This window comes from Strix aluco, chromosome 18, assembly GCF_031877795.1.
Source record: "Strix aluco isolate bStrAlu1 chromosome 18, bStrAlu1.hap1, whole genome shotgun sequence".
Taxonomy (NCBI): Eukaryota; Metazoa; Chordata; class Aves; order Strigiformes; family Strigidae; genus Strix; species Strix aluco.
Window position 1 is genome coordinate 3,268,996 of NC_133948.1, and position 19,981 is coordinate 3,288,976.

At 47.5% G+C, this 19,981-nt stretch overlaps 1 protein-coding gene across 1 annotated transcript; it reads left to right on the plus strand.

The window, feature by feature from the left end:
- The first annotated feature begins 7,610 nt into the window (after window positions 1-7,610).
- MORN3 (MORN repeat containing 3) lies at window positions 7,611-18,159 on the plus strand. Its single transcript, XM_074844295.1, has 5 exons — window positions 7,611-7,755; window positions 8,441-8,598; window positions 10,680-10,839; window positions 13,510-13,694; window positions 16,439-18,159. Exons 1-5 carry the CDS (start codon window positions 7,611-7,613, stop codon window positions 16,505-16,507), a joined length of 717 nt encoding a protein of 238 aa, XP_074700396.1. The 3' UTR covers window positions 16,508-18,159.
- The last annotated feature ends 1,822 nt before the right edge of the window (window positions 18,160-19,981 follow it).

Consider the following 19,981-nt stretch of genomic DNA (forward strand, 5'->3'; position numbering starts at 1 on the left):
TCAACACATGATGAATGGTGCCTTTCCTCTGAATTTGAATATTTTAGGAACATTGTTTTAGGTATCTTGCAAATCTAACCTTCCAGTTTTTTAACAGCTGGCTTTTACTGCCAGAGATCTTCTGAGGCCTTTGCACAGCAAATCTACAAATATGAAATCTCTGGTTTGCCTTTACTTTAATTAAGCCCCAACTCATCAACCATTCACTGCTAGAAAGCATATCCACGAAACTGAATTAATAAATCAAGTTAAGGATCACAGCGAAATTGTGACCATTTGTTCTTTTGGTGTTAAATTTGGTCAAGTACATGTAATATATGTAAGTCACTCCTTTCCTTTGCCCTCCAGACTATTTCTGAATGCAGGTTCCATTCATTCTTTTCTCTTATGATAATTGAGGCTGTTTCCTTAGATGCTTTTCCCCTGTTCTAGAAATACTGCTTTTTTCCAGCACAGTGCAAACTGGAAAGGACAAAAGATAAATGTGGATGAGTCCCTATTCTAACAGCAGGTGACAGTAAGCCATGATAAATAAAATACTTGGCACATGTTTTGACTGGAAATTGGTACTGCTGATTCATTTTGCCATCTGGATTCACTCCTCAGTTAAGGACTTGAAGTGAGGCATTAGCTCAGGTATGGCCAAATTTGTCTGCCTCCACCTTCATGCTGTGATCTGCATGTTTTAAAACAATCTTGAGGGTCCTGCAAAGCATTCCACAGCTGTGCGGTAAATAATTCTCAGTTTTGGGTAACTTAACATCATAACTCTACCTTTGAACAGTCTTGTTGCAGGTAGTTAGGTAGAGACAATTAGCTGAAAATCTGCAGCAACAGAAACTGATGGGGAGAGGGTATCTCCTAAGTGTCAGCTTCAAGGACTTTAACATTGCACTTTTCAGGACTATCTAGATGCTTGAACATTGCAGATAACCTCGGGTTCTTACTCTAGGTTGTTTTGGTGTAAAACCAACTTGGTTTTTATCTTGAGAGCGCTGCTCCAAACAAAAAGAAGGGAAGAGTTTTAAAGAAATGCTTTCCCACAAGGCTGCCTCTTAAGCTAAAGTCAACCAGTGAAGTTTACATCTCAAACCTTTCACTTCAATCCCTCCTAAATCCTGCTAATAATAATTCCTTAAAAACAGAGCGGTGGGGAAGCTCCTTCAGTGCTGCACCCACTCTGTGCTCATCGGGCTAAACACGACACAGGCTTGGTCGGAGTCCAAGACCCTCCCACCTCTTCCTCTGGCTTTTCTTTTGAATATAGCAGCAATAAAACACACATCTGAGCATCCTACTTCCACAGTATGTTGTTGTCACATTCTTCACCTTTAAAGAATGCCAACATATGTTTCTCTAAATGTTTTTTCTCTATTTATTCTACAAAGTTCCCAGAATAAACTTAAAGTATTGATTCTGACAGTTTTCAGTTGGTTTGGGCATTTCACTTGGGTGATTCCCCAAGCTTTGTGAGAGCAAACTCAGCTTGGAGCAGCTGTCTCCTTTCATTGCAAAAACGATTGGTTTCAGATGTAGAATACTGAGGTCCTTTGGTTGTTGGTTTTTTTTTTTTTTTAATCTTACTCTATTTAAAAAATTTAAACAAATCTTACTCTCTAAACTGAAAAAAATGAAGGCGCATCACATGTCATGGGACCTTGCTCCACAAATGGTGTGTTTCTGGGCATTTCCCCCGCGCATCCTCCCGTTGTTTGGTTTGCTCTTTGGTGTGTCCAAAGCGGAAGAAAGTGGAAAGCTAAAAGTCTATTGCAACGAATTGTATTGGCAGGATAATGGGCTAAGTTAAAGCATAATTTACACTGACTGATTTAACAGCTTCCTTTCAGCCTTAATAAATGTAAGATTTAATCAAATACCAGACAACTGAAGCAACAATGGTATGAACAGCAACAGAACTGAAGCCCTGTCACTCCCCGATGGAGGATGCTTTGCTGGTTCTCCTCGGTGGCAGCAACCAATGTATGTGAGAGTGAAAAGAAAATCCAATTAAAAAAAAAAAAAAAAGCCAAGAAGGAGATTTGAGGCCAAATTTTGTCTGGAAAGGCCAGAACAAGGGGAATTGCATCAATGAATTTTGGATTTTGACCCTACTTTTCATAGTGACCTCAATGTTGTGCCTCGAAACGACTGCTCTTGGGAGAGGAAGAGGATAAGAGGGTTCAGTTAGGGCACTTCTGGGTCAGTTTGGGTTTACGTCTCACACTTTGACTGAATTATATATTCTACATCTGACACCCTTTACAAAAATTATCCACACTTCTTACTTATTAACGAGATTCCTTCTCTTGTAGGGAGTGACAGTTTTTAAATGAAATTTGAGTTCAGTGAGTCAAAAGAACTTTCTGATAAAGCTGAAAATATCATCAGCTTCTTTTCAAGATGATCTAATTTTGCCTTTCTTGTGAGAAGAGTACACTTACATTTATTTGGTTGTACCCTTGGAATACAAAAAGGTACAGAATGATAATAATGAGTGTCAAAATAATTAAGTATAATTCAGATGTTTGTACGTGGACTAAGAAAATTGTAGATGGGAATCGCACACATCTTCTTCCCAGATAAATAATTAATAGAAGGGGCTAGTTCTGGCTGTAATTTAAGGCTGTAGTTTTGGGGCTGCTGTAAGCATTTTTTCTTCTCCCTCATGGATTTCTCTCATTTCCTCCACAAACCCCTGTCCCCCACTCTAGCCCCGTACAACTGGCCACAGAAAAACACAGGAACAATTGTCTTTGGTAATTCTTAGGCTCTGCCCAAAACCAGAAGGTGTTTAGTGAATGAGTGTGAATAAATCCTTCCTGAACATCTTCATCTCATTTTTAATAACAGGAATTATTTTCTCTCGCACAAGTATTTCCTAACCTGGTCAACTTCCATAGTTTTCTGTCTGGTTTTCCTGATTAAAGGGGGCTCTGTAAGTTCCACCTCTCCTACATCCCTGGATTTAGGGGTTGCAGCCAGGGAGGAGATGCTGGGACCTGCTCACCAGCAGCTGCCATCTTCCCAATTCATCTAATCCAGCACCAGAAATTCCATGTTTGTATTTCCCATGGTACAGATCTCCCTCCATCCTTGTCCGTTGGATGTGGAGCACCTCTTCCCTCCCTCCAGCTCATTTTCCTTCTCCACCTGATTTCCCAGGGAGCGGGGTTGTCTCCTCCTGCTCCGTGACCCCCAGCCTTGTCATGGGAAACGGAGTATTCGCCTTCAGTCACACTCACACTTGGAATAAGTCGGAGGAGGAGGGGTCTGTCCTTCCCTGCCCATACTGACCACAGCAGAGACAGTCCTGGGTGAAACAGCTTTACAGTTTCATTATTTACTGTATTCCCTGGTACTCACTGGTGCTCAACATCAAATCTGAAATATCGTTCCCTGCTTGCAGTCGAAAATTATGTGTTACCCAGTAGTCACCATCCCCTCACACCCTCTGTCCTACCCACGCACGGCCACAGCATTTAAGCCGCCGTCAGTGCTACAATCACTGAAGATGGCAGACAAACACCCATCAGGGAAGACTGAGCTGTACTGAACCTCTGCAGGCACCCAAGGGTCCCCACCTCCCTCGGAATTTGTAGCATTCAGCCTACAGTGTTGTGCACAGAAAATGCAGCAAAAGGACAAGAATAAACAAATGCGTTTGGCTCATGGGAGTGAGACAAGAACTTTGGTTTTATACTTGAAATGTGCACGGTTAAGTACCCGTTAAGGAATATTATCACAGACACCCACAAGGCCATAATGGCAATCCCTGCTCGGGGTGGCTGCGGAAGAAATGTAATGGATGAGGGAATTAGTGTCAGGTTTATTCAGATTTCTCTTGTGAGACCTCTGATGTGCATTTTCAGGGGGGTTCTCCTTTTTTTCCTGACATTTTCAAGGCTCATTTATCTGTTACCCATCAGTACTGTAATCAGAGCTTTCATTTCCAGCCTTCTGCTGCTGCGCATATAAAAAAACCAACCAGAGGTGAAACACTCGTTGCTTATCAGCATTTTATATTCTGCTGGATAATCCTTAACTCGAAAACATGTAGCTCTGCGGAGAAGCCTGGCTCCAGCTCCATCCCTCGTGCTCGCCGTGGGGCACACGGGCCAAGCCCCCGTCCTGCCAGTGTCCCTCTCCACTCTCAGTCCTCCAGCTCTCCCGGCTGCACTCCCATGACCCTTCGCGCAAGAGTTTGGCAGAGTTGCCATGACGACCCTGCCGATACAGCCGGCAGCACCCAGCCAGCACCGAACACAGGTTGGTGTCTGCGGAGTGGCTTTCCGAGTGGGGGGCGGCAGGAGAGCGACGCGACAAACTCGAGGGTGCTTTGCAAACCGAGCGCGTGGGCTTTCCCCACCGCCCGCTCCCATCGCTGCTCACCCTGAGCATCCCCCTTGGAGACACCGCCGTGGGGCGAGGAAGGACCCGGGATGGCCCGTGGCGTGACCTGGATAGGAAGCCCAGAGAGTCACAACGGTTCTGTGATCCCCTCGGGTTAAATTAAGGTGAAATGACACCAAACGACTGGTTAAAATGTTTTACTTGTGGTAGAAAACAATTTAAACTTGGAAAAAGATAATAAGCAATGTGGTCTCCGCCATGGGGGTGAGGAAGGACTGGGGATGGCCCAGCTGCTCTGGAGGGTGCCACAAAGGGACCCCAGCACAGGGCAGCGCCACAGGGCAGGGGTCAACAGGGCAGGGGTGAACTCACCGGGGGCAAAGTCAGGGTCGAGCAGGGTGCTGCGGCGCAGGCAGAGCTGATGCGGAGGTGACTCAACGGGGTGCCGGTGCAGTGGTAGGCAGGGGGCTGGCAGGGACAGCCAGCAGCCCCTTCTCTGTGGCCGGGTGTAATTTTCCACTTTACTCTTGATTAAGTTAAGATGTAAGACTGAAAAAAAAGGTATAGTTGTAGCTAAATGGCATTGCTCTGAAGTTCTGTGAAGAGCCAGGGAAAAAAATGGGCTTCCCATAGGGCCATGTAAACTAAAGCTGCGTTTTACCAGAGACCTGACAAAACTCCAAGGTTTGAAGACTCTGGGACTCTGTAAGATCTTTATCCCCAAGCGCAGCAGCAGTGGCAGAGACGCATGGGAGCAGCAGCCTCTAGCCGTCAGCACCGAGAGCTGCAGCCGCTGCTAGGACGCTGCAGCCAGAGATCTTGCTGCCAGCCTTCCTGTGCCCTTGTAGTGGGTGTCTAAAAACATCCAGGGTGGCAAATGCCAATGATGTGAACACTTACGCAAACCTGGGATCACTGTCGTAAATTTGGAAGGGAATTCAGCAAATAAAGGTGGCTCCCGCTGGCTGGTGTTACGCCGGGTGCTCTGGGCGGGCTGTGCCTCGGAGGGCACGGCGAGCAGGGGGGCTGGGGCTGCCCCCGCAGCTGGGAATCCTCCCTGGGGTTTTTAAATCCTAAACTTTGAGCTGAAGAAGTGGTCAGATGCGGTAATGGGAAGGTGATGCTCCCATATGGTGGGGGCAGCAGGGAGATATCTCTTCTCAGAGGTCAGGGCTGGTGTTGGGGTGGGTGCATGTTGCTGTAGCTCGGCCTTTCTGCTCCCCCAGCAAGGGGAGGACAGATGTGAGCCAGCAATGTGTGGCTCTGTGTCCTGCAAACCCCCAGCCCCTGGCAAATATTGGTGAGATCCTCCTCTCCGTGGGCTGCAGCCCCCAAAGGTGAGGGAGGAACTTAACAGCTGTGGTGTATCCTGGGTTTGCATTGGAGAAAAACCATCCTCTGCAGCGGTCTGTGACTCTGTTGTACCAAGGGCAGATCCTGCCCTCAGTGTCCTCAAACCAAGATACCTGGCCAGGGGCCTCCAGCTGCCACATACTCCTCTGCCCTCACAGACAACTCCGTCCCCAAAACATCTGCTTCAAGAGGTGGCAATGTGGTGGTCTTCACCTTCCCCCCTCTCCTTGAGGTTGGTGAAGGAGGTACCTGCGTTTGACAGCTGAAGGGGGAGCAACCACCCAAGAAGCCCCTCTCCAGCCCCGCTCCTCCCACGGCAACCTGGCAGGAACCCTCACCCCTCTCCGGCTCCGAGCTCACAATGCTCAGGCAGGTCCCCTCCCAGCCCTGCCTGTACCCCTCTGGCCCTGCCTGCACCTCCCTGGCCCTGCCTGCAACTCCCTCAGCCCTGCCTGTGCTCCCCGCAGCCCCACGGTAAGGAGCCACGTGGGATGCGCACTCCACAACACAGCTGCGTTTTGGGGAGGAATGCTCATCATGGACATAGAAGTACTTTTTTTTAGCAATGATATCCCCCCAAATAGCTGTTGAATGACCACTGCCCACAACTACGTGGAGAACTGAGGATGAATGCTAACTATATTTTTTTAGTTATAATTTCTAGCTTTCATTCCGTAGCAAGGACCCGAAGCACCTTTCTTTCCCAACCTCCATGCTTTCCCCCACGCTGGGCTCCCCACCACCCACAGCACAGCAGAAGCTGGAGCTCTGCTCTGCCAAGAACGGGGAGATGCAGCAAAATCACTCGATATGGCTCAGCCCAGCAGATCAGGACAGAAGGGGGAGCCCAGGAGACAAAATCAGAGAGCATCCCACGCCACCGGGCTCCAGCCAAGCTCTGGATGTTGATGGCATTCACAGAAACTTGCTTTTTGTTTCCACAGCCACCTTTTGGTGTTTCTTTCTGGTTTATAGGAGACCACTCTCACCCCGGTGTCCGTGCCGGCATTCCCACTGTACTGAACAGCAAGCGAGCCGTTCCACCGGCAGTGCCCAGAAATCGCCACCGTGCCACACTCTGCCATTGTCCTCTCTGTATTAATGGGCCTAAACATCATCTTCTCCCTCCTCTTCCCCCACGCTGATCATTTCCCTCCAGACCTCTGACACCGAACCACTGCCCCACTGTGCCCATCTTCCCCTGCCTGCTGTTCATGCTTTAAAACCCATGTCTCTTCGGAAGCCACCTCCTTGGCAGCTTGTTTGACTGCGGAGAGCTTGTCCTGCCCTGGGCAAGTCTGCAACCTCCTGGTAGATAGAAACGTTGTGGTTTTGACCCCTTTTAACAAGACACCTTGAGCTATGTTATTGCTGGGTGTATGAAGTGTCCCAGCTCCTGGTGCGCCCCACGGACACCAGCCAACTCTCTGACCTGCTCCATCTCGTAAATGCTTTTCAATATCCTGAGATATTTCCTAGCAAACAATTTTCTAATTTGTTTAAATGACTGCTCCAGCCTCGCACAGAGCCAGCGATGGAGGGCCATGGGAAGGAGCCCGGCAGGGTTTTGGCTGTACAGAGAAGGGGCCACCTTTCCCTGTGCTCCCCAAGACCTCTGGCGGCCGCAGAGACTAATGCCCACCACACCTGACCTGCTGAGACTTATTTAACATTTCCTAACAGGCCAGGCTGTTTTCAGATAGCGCTGGTTTGTACTTCAATATTTTTAGATACCTTCTGTTTGTCATACTCTTATTTTACCCCTCTGAAGCCAGACATCAATTACTGACTCGGGTGCCTATTAAAACATAGATCACAAATAGACTGTTCTGCCAGTACCTGCCTTAGTAATTTCTCTCTAATTTATTGCTGACAATCGTTTATTTTCCTCTCCAGCCAGGAACAATATGCCCATTGTAAAATACCGCAGGGCTACAGAGCCCCTCTGGCATGAATGGGACAGGAAAGCACAGAAATGTGGATTAAGACACACAGTCTATGCTGTAAATGGGGATCATTATACTGGAGAATGGCTGGACAACTTGAAACATGGTAAGATGACCGTTTTGAGAAAAAATACTGATTTAAATGTCTTTACAAAAGCTCCTAGGGACAGGGAGCAGTCAGTGGTTGTATAAGCTCCTGGAAAACCATTCAGTCATGTATGACTATATATATATATAATGTCTTTGATAGATGTCATGTAAAGATGTGCTCAAACATATTTCTAATAGGTAATTTGAAGAGCTTTTGCATGCACTCAGGAGCAATTACCTGAAATACCTAGGTTATAGATGTTTAAATATCCCCTACAAACCCAGCAAACTGCAGTCAGCTCCCCGTACCAGGATGTGCCCTGGCTGCACAGTCCCTGGAGCTCTCTCAGCTCCTGACTTGGCTTCAGGAATATTCATTTATTCTTGAATTGCGGTGGGTGCTGCAGGAGACAGAGCAGGGGAAGGAGACCCTGATCGAGCCCTGAGCAGCCAAAGCAGGACAGGCTTGTTTACATGCAGTAAACCAAGGTTTGGAAAGGTTTAAGCGTACTCAGCAAAGGCCACACAGGAAGCCCATGATCGAGATTAACGATGCACCCGACTCGGGAGGCTAAACCAAATCCCAGGCCTTGGTGCAGGGAGCGCTGCCTTGCCTGGGATGGAGCTGGAAGGCAGCCCCGTAAACCCTTCTCCTAACAACTGCCCTGCTCTCCCCGTTGTTCCTCTTGTTTGTTAAACAGGTAAAGGTACCCAGGTATGGAAACACACTGGAGCTATTTATAGTGGTGACTGGAAGTTTGGGAAGCGCGATGGTTATGGCTCATACAGCATTCCTGACTCTGCAACCAAGGAATACAAGAAGGTGTACACAGGCTGGTGGAAAAACGACCAAAAATGCGTAAGTGTGATTTCCTACACCTGCCGGTGGCAAGGCAGCGTACCCCAAAACATGGGGAAGATTTGGGTGCACACGTGCAGAAAGATCACTTAAAATACTAATTTTTCCAATACTGAGGCAGAATTGAGAGGGTCTGGGCAAACGAATAAGTGGAATAAGAAACTGAAAGCAAGAGCAAAAGCTCTGGTATTTAAGCCCTCTCCCCCTGCCCTCCCCAACCTCGCTGCTCCTGGCATTACTGATGTCCCCACAGCAGATGCTGCAGGAGCTGCACCATGTCCCATGGCCAGCAACAGGGAAGCAGCAGCGTGACTCTGGGCAGAAGCTACAGAAACAGACCTTCCTCCAGGCTTGGGGTTGTCTTTAAATCTTAGTCTGAACCTGCAGAAAGCCCAGAAAGCTTCAAGAGTAAAAATTCATCATTCATAAAAAGCCAAGCATGGCTGAGAACACACTGTCACCCACCATCTCCCCACTGGAGAGGGACTCACCCCACCCATCCACCGGTGACGGGGCTACAGCCCCGGCCTCCCCCCACTGCCACAGAGCAGCGACTGCTGCTCCGACTCACCTGCAGCTCTGCCAAGCAGGACAAGAGGTTTCATATCCCATGTCTTAATCCTCCCCACCCATCCCTTTCATTCCTCTCATCCTTGAAGCAGTCAGAGGAACCTGTGTTATAAGCACTGCAGGAAAATGTACCTTCTTCTGGGAGTTTTACAGCATATTAGACAAATAACATGAGTTCTTCTGGAAGTTAAACCTGTCACATAAATCACTGGCTTTTCTAAAGGGAACATAATGAGGAAGTCATCTGGTAAAAATGACTGCAATCTCATGTGCAAAATCCTTGTAGGAACGTTTTCTGATCTGCCAATGGAAACCTTGTGTTTGCCTTTGTGTATGCTCTTAAATTAAATTAATAGCCTCTTAGGCTTCTAATTGGCATGTGGCTCGATGGCTCCAGTCTCTTGGAGGGAACTTCCCCTCCTGTTCTTTGAGGATATAGTTTGGATGATTGAGCTTTAAGACATCCAAATATCACTAGGATTGTTTTTTTCTTCTACAGAAGCTTCCCCTTTACATCAATGCAGTTTAGTAAAATTAATGCTCAGTAAAATCAGTTCTTTCCAGAACTGATTTTATTTTTTGTTCAGAGATAAATTAAAGCTTTATTCCTATAGGAAAACTCATTAATACTATGTAAATATTTCTTAATTGTATCACCCCCCAGTATAGGGAGTACCTCTGGATTTCTCTTAATGGGAAATATACTCATAAACCAAACACCTCTGAGGGTCCCCAGCTTGCACACACCCAGTGATCTTAATTCAGAAGTTCACCAACCAAAGCTGCCAGCAGCAGTGAGCCTGAGGAAGGAAAGCAAAGAGCGGAGATGGCCCAACGTCAGAGCTCGCCTGCCCGCCGGGGTGACGCCTGCCACCTGGCCTGATGCCCGGCTGCGGGGAGGCACGCGTGGCATCGCTGCCTGCGCCTGCCCGTCTCACCGCAGGGAGCCTTCAGTGCTGCCTTTAGTTTCTTGTGAAGGAGGAAGGCAGGCAGGCAAGAGGCTGTTTAGGACATGACCTCTTTGGGGATATGGATGGAGGAGAAGGCAAAACTCTTTCTGTGGTTAGCATCACTGAGAGACCTCTGGTCTGCCCAGGGGCGAGGGAAGGAGTCACCCAGCCTGGGACACACCGGGCTCTACAAGGCATCGGTGGAGTTGAAAGGCACAAAATCCCCAGGTTGAGAGACAGGTGTTTTTAATGCTGCCTATCCCCAGCCAGGTTTGTATACTAGTAAAACCCGCTTTTAGCTAAATATTAGCAGCAATCATGCCAATAATAACACACTGAGATATAAACCTGAGGTTTTGTCATGGCAATAAAATGATTTGCCAATAAAAATCCCATACCACCACCTCTTGTTTCCTTCAACACGGAGCTGGGCTGCCAGCAGCCATGTATAAGAATAATAAGCAAAGGAGAAGCCTATCAGGAAAGTAACGTCCCAAAATTGAACACCGACTGGTTTCAACACAGAGGCTCCTAACCAACCATCTCTGTGCTGCCCTCCAGGGCTACGGGGCGATGTTCTACCCCGGCGGGGAGCGCTACGAGGGTGAGTGGAGCTGTGGGCTGCGGAGCGGCTGGGGACGGATGTACTACCAGGATGGCTCCATCTACGAGGGGCAGTGGCTGGAGGACCAGCCCGGCGGGCAGGGGATGCTGCGGCTGCGTAAGTACCGGCCACCCTCACCCAAGGCGTCTGCCTGCCCCCTTCAAGGTGTTCGGCGCGGTGCTGCTCTCTGGATGCCTCTGCCGTCCAGATTTCTGGATGCTACACGGCATCTCTCGCTGCAGCCTTGAGTCAGGGTTGCGGCTGCTCCCCTGTGGTGTCCCTCCCCTCCTGGTTTGGGGCTGGAGGCAGCGCCGGTTGTGCAAGGGCCGGCGTTGCGCTCCTCAAGCCCACACGCAGGAAAGGTTATTTTTGCTGTGATTTACATTTAAATGACCGGGATGGTTAGGGTTAGAGATAATATACTGTTGGGTCAGAGAAGAGCAAATCTCTCTTTTCAAACCAGGCACTTTGCCAGACGCATTTTCTAACTGCTGCATACCAAAGAGGAGTCCAGTTTCCAGCATGGGGGGAAAAAAAAAAAAAAAAAAAAAAGGAGAAAGTTTTGTTTCTGAGTTCACTTCATCCCCTCTCTTACTTCCGACACTGACTCACATTGAGTGAACATGGAGGTTTCATTAGTACATGATCCCTTCCCAGAAATAACACTAAGCACATCATGGATTGGGAATGTTGGGGGCAATCTCATAATAAAAATGGAAATTTGGGGTCTTTTTCCACTTATTTTGCTTGGAGTTTAACACATTTTTCCCCAAAGCCAAGAATCCCAATCCTTTGCAGTACAAGGCACTGCATTCCAGGAACATCGAATGAAATGTTATCTCCATATTATTATGCATCTATTCTATTTTTTTGCTTGAAAGTGATCCCAAGGCTAGTAGGCTAGTAATTAGCTAAGCAAAACAGCTGGGAGGAACGAGCTGCACATCACATGCACAGCTGCGCTCTCTCTGCTGACTGTAAAGTCACTTTGGAGTGATGGCTCATCTGGATGAAATCAGCACCCGCTTCCAGGGGTAACTCCTTCCACGGATCTGCTTCCTTCCCATCAAAGTCACTGTTAGTTATAAACTAACAGCCCCTGTGGGCTGAGCTGTGGCTGATGCACCATTTCAGAGCCCAGTTGCCTCCAGCATAGCCTGCAACCGATTGCGAGCTGGATTCCTTTTGGTTAAAATTAACCAGAGCAATTATTTCATACCCACAAGCTTAATGTATTCAGCTCAGCCGCTGGAAGCATGCCCACGTGCCGGCAGCTTTGCGATGGTGAAAGAAAAGGAGTTCTTCAGTGGAGGTCACGATGAGCTGCAGCTCAAGATTAAATTGCTTGTAGTGGCAGCGTGCCCGGCGAGGGCGAGCTTGGCTGGGAGCACCGCACTGATTCGCCGCCTCTGCTACAGCCCGTTGCCGAACGGCTTCGAAACCGGAGCGTTGCAAGTCCACAGAGATCTCGGTTGTGAGCAATGAACGCAGCCCCTCAGAGGCTCTGGGAGGGGAGCAGATGGGAGCAGCTGGGCATCGCAGTCCAGCCAGGACCTTGGATGGCCCCTCCATCACAGCTGCGTCTGTGATTTTGGTGGTTTCGCATTGTCGGTGCTGGAGAGGCCGAGCTGCTCCCACCAGGGCAGGGCAGGGCGGTGGTTCAGAACAGCACACCGCCAGATGCAAGCTGAGGGTAACCACTGCCATGACTCCAAACCTCTAAACCAGCCCCTACCTGAAGAACCTGGCAGCCACGCTCCCCAGAAGCATTTCTGGGTTTTCCCTCTTCCCTTGGGGCCTTCTGGCAGTCCCCAGCTCCCTCCGCAGCACCGTGCGGGGTGCCCTGGCATTTCGGCAACCTCTTGCCCCAAAGAATGGCAGAGTTCAGCTGAGACCCAAAGATATTTCCACTAAGTAACTTGGTCAGAAATCCCCGTGGTTTTTGGCTTAGAAACACTATATATAGGGAAAGGGGACAGCAAAGGAGTCTCCTAGGGAGAGCAGGGTGTGCTGGATGTATCCCAGCCCCAACATTACCGTGGGTATGATGCTCCTTCTCAACCAGCATCCCTGGACGAGGCTGCGCTTCCCCTTGCAGCTCCGCTTTCCTTCTTGGTGATGGATGGCTGGATTCCTGGAGAGCAGCACAGAACCCAAAAAAACCTCTCGACTTGCAGAAAAACTCCAAGAGATGCAGTACAGCTGGAAAAACAGTCTGTAACTGATTGCCTGAACTGTTTACTCACAACAATTCTTGCCCTGTAATTCACTGAGGAAAAAAATAACTACAAGTATTATTTGAAATCAAGATTATTTTGACTGGACAACAATCAGACAGTGCTGCTGTTCCTTGCCCAGACAAGCAAACCTCTTCAAGCCAGATATCCTGCATGATTTGTTGCAGTGACAAAGCTGAAATTTGTGTCCTATAATTTTTCATGTTGTCAGGAGCGACTTAGCAACTAGTCCCTTACTCTGAGCTCACTTGCTCTGCATTATCAACAAAAAATGAGCATCACCAGGAGAACAACAAAGCAGGTGAACGCAGTTCTTGTTCCAAGTGGGCAAGCGTGGGCTCCTTCTGCGGCCTTTTCTTCCTCTGTGGCACAGCAAACGGAGTGCCATGAAAGCAAAACGACACACTGAGCTGCAGCCCCCTTGAAATGACTAAGAGGAGCCAAACAGATGATTTCCTCCTCTGTTGCTTTGCTGTGTTGATTGGTTTCATTTGTAGCCCCTTAAGGAAACGGTGAAAATTTCATGGTCTGTTCATGTATTTAATTGCAGCGAATGAAAATCGGTACGAAGGAGGTTGGGAAGATGGAAAGAAGCATGGCCCAGGGAAATTCTTCTACTTGGATAAGGGGCAGTTGTTTGAAGGTATCTGGGCAGCAGATTTACCAAAATGTGGAATTCTGATTGACTTTGGCAGAGACGAAGCTCCTGCCCCTACTCAGTATCCAATCCCAAAGGTAATTGCTTGGAAATTTTGGTTTTGCTAGTGATATTTGTATTCATCAGCTCTCCAGGGAGCATTTCACTCTCCAAGCGATTACCCCCATGGGGTTCCCAGCTCATGGGGTGTGTGCTCAGAGTCTTTTGGCCAGCAGTGTCCTAAATGGCCCCGTAGGGACAGTCAGCCTGTCCAGCCACTGCTGGAGCCTCCAAATCCCCTACACCTGAAAAAATGCACTTCTTGTGCACTAAAACTGCTCAGAGACCTGAAGCAGCACAAAGGAAACGGGGACAATAGAGGCAGAGACAATAGTGGGATTTGCGTCAAACCCAAATGATTTCACCAAGCCGAAGTGCTAAAGCTGACTAGACCTTACCGAAACCCCAGCAGCCACAGCGCTGAAATCAGCTCTTTCCTTTCCCGGGCACCCCGAGTCAGGGGCTCGTCCGTGCCCGGCGGGATGGAGGGATGCACCTAGCAGATGGGTGTCTGAGAGCTGACCTGCTCTGCTCCCCTTTTCTGTAAGGTTGTCACGGGCTGTGGAGAAGGAGCCAGTCCCTGTCCCCCTCCCAGTGACTTGGTGAGATGCACAACGGGACACACGGACACGCCGGGCCATCAGCCTGGCTGCTGCCAGCTCCTTGCATGTCACTTTGGCGCAGGAGCCGGAGGGCGGGAGAGCCTGTGCCCCGCTCCGTGCCCTCGGAGGACAGGGAAGGGGGATCACAGAATCACAGAACCATCTCAGTTGGAAAAGACCTTGAAGATCACCTAGACCAACGGTCACCCGGACTGTTCTCAACTCCACCAGATCCCTCAGCGCTGGGTCAACCCGACTCTTCAACCCCTCCAGGGATGGGGACTCCCCCCCTGCCCTGGGCAGCCCATTCCAACGCCCAACAACCCCTTCTGCAAAGAAATCCTTCCTAAGAGCCAGTCTGACCCTGCCCTGGCGCAGCTTGAGGCCATTCCCTCTTGGCCTGGCGCTGGTTCCTTGGGTCAAGAGACTCATCCCCCCTCTCTGCACCAACTTTCAGGGAGTTGTAGAGGGCCATGAGGTCTCCCCTCAGCCTCCTCTTCCCCAGACTAAACCCCCCCAGTTCCCTCAGCCGCTCCCCATCAGACCTGTGCTCCAGGAAGTGGATCAGTTGGGGACAGACAGGGCTCCCAGTGACACAGCTGGCCAAGAGTCTCAGCTTGAACCCCCGCAGTCCATGTGCTGCACATGTGAAACACAAAAGCATCTCATTGCCAAGGGACAGTTCCTGCAGGGTGCAGTGGGGAGGCTCCCTTTATCCCAGTAACACAGGGAATAGCATGGCCCCGGGGCAGGTAAAGCTTCCGACCTTCCTCCTCTGCTCCAGGGACAAGGTTGTTGCAGGTACAGGACACATGCAGCCTACCCAACCTCACAGCTGCTTCCCTTCTTTTTTCAAGTCTGATTTCTGCAGCAAGGGCCCTCTGAGCACAATTTCTGACAAGCCAGTTAATCCTGTAAGCACTAGGCACACCCATGGCAGTGCAGAATGATAAAAAAACAAACACCAGGGAAAAACAATCTCGATTTTGCAAAAAAAGATTGAAAGGCACAGTACTTCCACAGCTAAAAATATTTACCTTACTAGGTTTGTCAAAGGTCACCCAAGAACAGCCTCCTCAACAGCCCAGCCCACCGGCCTGGGATGAACTGCCATTTCACTAAGGCAGGACATTCAATCCTGGCTGTTTATTTAACTCCCTGAAGAGTTAATTTTCTTCTGCTCTATGAGCAAAAAGAAAGCATCAACTTTCACTGCCATTACTGCACTCCCCCTCAGAAGAGATTTATTGATCTCGGAATATGAAGGAAGTAACAGATAAAAGGAGAAAAATTGACTTCAGATTTTCATAAACCTTTTGTCAAATTACTGTCGCAAGCAGCTGTTAGAGAAAAGTAGATGACGGGTGAGTGTTAGAAACTGCCAAAACCAGAGACGGACTAGTCAGCTCTTGCCTGGCAAGAGGCCAACAGTGAGGAGCTGAGCTTCTGCATGGGAGAGGCATCACTGTAGGTCTTCATCAGCAGGTAAAAGGAACAAATGGTGGGGATGCACAGGATGGAAAACAGCTGAAAGCTAGAGAGCGAGTGTCACAAGCTTTGAAGGAATCCAGTAGGTAGATGATGGGGTTGCATCAAGGCAGAATTTGAACAGAACTGCAGAGAGCAGGAAAGACACAACATGGTGGACTTGGGATATTTGCTGTTGCAATTATTGAAGCCAAAGCTTCATGAAGTGTGACAAAATTAATGAGATTGGATGTCTTGTGCCTGGGAGAAACCCCCCGCCATGAACCCTCACAAAAGTGTCAGGGCACGAAGCAGGTCGGAGTGACAGGACAAGCTCCTGGCAGGGCTTTGGCGCTTCCCTCTCAAGAATCTGCATCCAGCTGCGTGCAGGTTTCAGGACTCTGGGGTGACTGCAGTTACTCACCTTTTACAGCTGCACAAGAGACCCAACAGGCTACAAATCAAAAGCCAGTTTTGTCTAAGAATGCGTTTTGTTAAAAGCGAATCAGTTCAATCCATGCAGAGCTATTTCAAGGAGATGATGTTCAACACACTAATAGAATGAGGAAAGCATAGCAATGTTTCTAAAACAATAACTGAAAGGCTGCAATATAAATTTATTCCTGATATATGGGAGATTCTCTGTTAATTCTCAAATAATCAAGATCTTCTTCAGTTACGCTGCATAACTGATCTGTATTCTTTCTATTTAGATTGAACTAGCTGATCCAGATGGTGTTTTAGCAGAGGCCCAGGCGATGTTTGATGACAGCCAAAATTAATAACCGGATGCTGAAGAAAAAAAAAAAAAAAAGATGCGAGATAAGAACATGATCCTGGGTTACTTATTTGAGTCTCAAATCCACACTGTGGCGTATCGTGTTGTGGTCTGCCTCACCTTTCTCTCGAGGCTGCTCACGTATGTTTCACTCTGCGGGTGGCTTTGCTCAGAGGCCTCCTCTCGCCCCCCAGTATTTTTTTTGGGGGAAAAAAAAAAAAAGAAAACCTACAAGCAGCAAAATGCTGGAAGACAGGCAGAGTGACTCGCTGCCTCGCTCCCCTGACTTATTCTTGTAAAGAAGTCACACGCCTGCTGGTCTCAAGGCCTTTCACATTGCCTCAGAGAAGCTGCAGGGTTTCTATTACACACTGTAAAAGCAAAGCCCTGGAAAAGTACAAATCATTGTCCTCTCCCACCCCACTCCCCAAACCTACCCCAATACCTACCCGTGACCCAAGATGCTTTTGACGTTATAACAGATCATGTTTCACTATTTTTATTAATACAACTCTACTCTCTCTCTCTACGTTTTCCATAACGTGACGCTGATTCTCCTCCGTATCCCCCGGGAGCGCAGAGGACCAGGTCCCCCCCAGCTCTGCTCCCTGGCCAGCCCTTGCCCCCAAGGGCACGGCTGCTCCATTCCCACCTGACGCCAGGACCCCACAACAGCCACGCCGAGCTGCGACGTTCCCACCTGCGCGGCCGCTCAGCGTCACCCGCGGCACCGAAAGGAGGCGGCACCGCAGCCACCTGGCAGAAAAACTCTGGGACAGCGGGTCAGCAGTTCACCTGATTAATACTGCGCTCCCGGGTATCACCTGATTAATACCACACTTCCAAGCATCACCTCTTGTTCGTGTTCACTTGGTCCCCCGACTCTTCATTTTCTCAGCTGAAAGATAACCCACTTTTCTATTTAAGAACTCTGAGAGAACAACACCACGACATGCTTAGTCCCAAGATTTAAGCAGTGCTGACAGGAGGGACAGCACGTCAACTACGTTATATCCTTATAACTGTGTGAACAGGAAATTTTACCTTCATATTATGACTGAAATGAGTAACTGAACACCTTTAAGAGATCCTCAGAAATACACAGGATTAGCACAATATAGCTGAAGAGGTAAGTGATACAGAGAAAATAAGCCTCTGGTTTAGACCTCTAGGTAACAAATAATCAGCAACAATAGAGTAGATTTTATTTCATTAAAGTATTTTATATCTAAATAAGTGATATACAATAACCAATGTTTAAAATGCTTGAGGTAAATGCGTAAATATCATTTGTATAAATAAGGGATAAAAAAAAATTCTAAGTGCACTCATTGTTTAGATCCATGTGTTTGGGTCTGGTTACTGCCTCTGGCACACAGTTATGAGGCTGTGCCCAAGGTGTAACTTTCATGACCATTTCCACAGGTGGAAAATTAGAGAACATACTCGATAACATGGCTTAAAGCACAGAAAATAGTCAGAAAAGCAGCTGTAATAACAGTGCCATTAGCTCAGAGCCTACCAGCTTGAGAAAGTTAAAAATAAGGTTGTCCCACTTGCTTCTAATTCTGTATTTCTTAAACAAAACAAAAAACCCCACACTTCTCTGTCACTTTGTAAAAGATCCACAAAATAAAGAGAAATTCAGCTACTTAACCAGGACAGCAAGTCATTTTATAAAATAAACTTGGAAAGTATATTTTCTGGACTTCCATTCAAAAGAACGTTTTAACTTTTAAATGCACAATTTATGGACAGAAGAGTCATTCTTAAGCCTAACAGCACCCTTTCAACCATTTACTCCAGTGTGAATATCGAGTCAAGTTTTCTTCCTTTACCAAGGGTTTTTGAGAGTCTTTTTTCCCCAAGACAGGACTAGTATTCCAGTAAAGGGTGGGAAAATACATTTTGTGCCTACTACCAAGATTTTGTGTTTTGAAATGCTGCTTCATTAATGCTTTGCTAACACAGTCCTTCCAGTGCTCCATGACCGAACACCTGTGGGACTGTACTCACAATTCTCACCATCAGCAGATTTACATCAGTAACACAATATATTTGGAGCATCATGTAATGGCAGAGCTAGAGAAAATCCAGTTTGACCTCTATATGCCAGGAGGACTTGTGAAAAGCAACAAGTGGAAAGCTGTTTTCTATTTGTCAACTAAGAATGCTGCTTAAAAAAAAAAAAAAAAAGCCCAGCAGTTTTTTTATCATATTTTTCAGAATACAAATGCACCACAGGTGACCTTGTCAACACTTTCCACTGCAGTGGTGCTGACACGAGAAATCAGTCCCATTCGCTTCCGGAGGCTGCTGCTTCAGTAGCAAACACACTCTGCCACCCTAACTCCGTGGGTGCATCCTACAGCTTGTAAATACATCAGGATAACCTGAAATGGAGGTTGGGTGTGAGAGGCCATGTTCAGCCCAGGCTCAGCCAGGTACAGCTCCACTGTCATGTTCACTCCTGTTTAATTTAAAAATCCCAGGTTTCTATTCTACAGTGTTAGCTACGGTAGGGAGGTCAAGTTTTCCATTAGACTTGAAACCCGTTTGTGTTAAAAAACGCCCAGCTTTTACCCACTGAAGCCCAAAGCTGCTCCACAGAAGAACTGCATTCCAAAAACTTCCACTTCCAGACATAGCCAGAATTACTGAAGCAGCCCAGGACAACTGCTACAATCTTTCTTGGACAAACCTCTTCTCTAAGAGACCAAATGGAAGTTTTTGCTTAAAGAGGAAATAAAAACCCGACACAGTAGCCTCGCTGGCACAGACGTGTGTGTCTGAAAGTAAGCAGCAATATTAATTACAAATAACCTACTTTCATAAATAAATCTACATAGAGAAAAGTAGCCTTCCAGATCCTTTGGAAGCAAAAAATGTATAACAAGTTATTAAATACAACACTTCAGCAAGGAGAAGACTTTTTCTAAACAAGGAAGACCAAGGCATAGCTAATTACTTGGGAATCCAACGCAGAAAAAGCACCTTTTGCTGCTTGTATCTGAGGATTTATTAAAAATATATTTTTAATATAAAAGTACAAAATAATTACTACTTTGGCTTGGAAAAAAACACAGCAGTGGTTCTGATTTTCAAGCAAAAAAATTATCCAGTGGTAATTTCCATCTAGTTCCTTCTTTTTAAAAAAAGATTCCTAAATGGGAAACAGGCAAATCTATCTCTCCAGATAATATCTGCCAGCTTGTGAGAACTTTAAAACAGTTATTGCTTTTATTTTCTTCCACAGAAGAGTAGAGTAGAATCTCATTCCTACTCATGTGGCCATACCACATCGCAGTAAGACTAGTCATGGGTGTTTAACGAGTTATAAAATGTGTAACTGCCACGGGAAAAAGGCGCTGGAGAAATCGGTGAAGTAATAATTATTTGGCAGCAAAACATACTGGGGAAGGTGGTGGGAAAGCTTTCACTTCTACCATCTGTCAGGCTTTCTAGAGAGAACAGCACT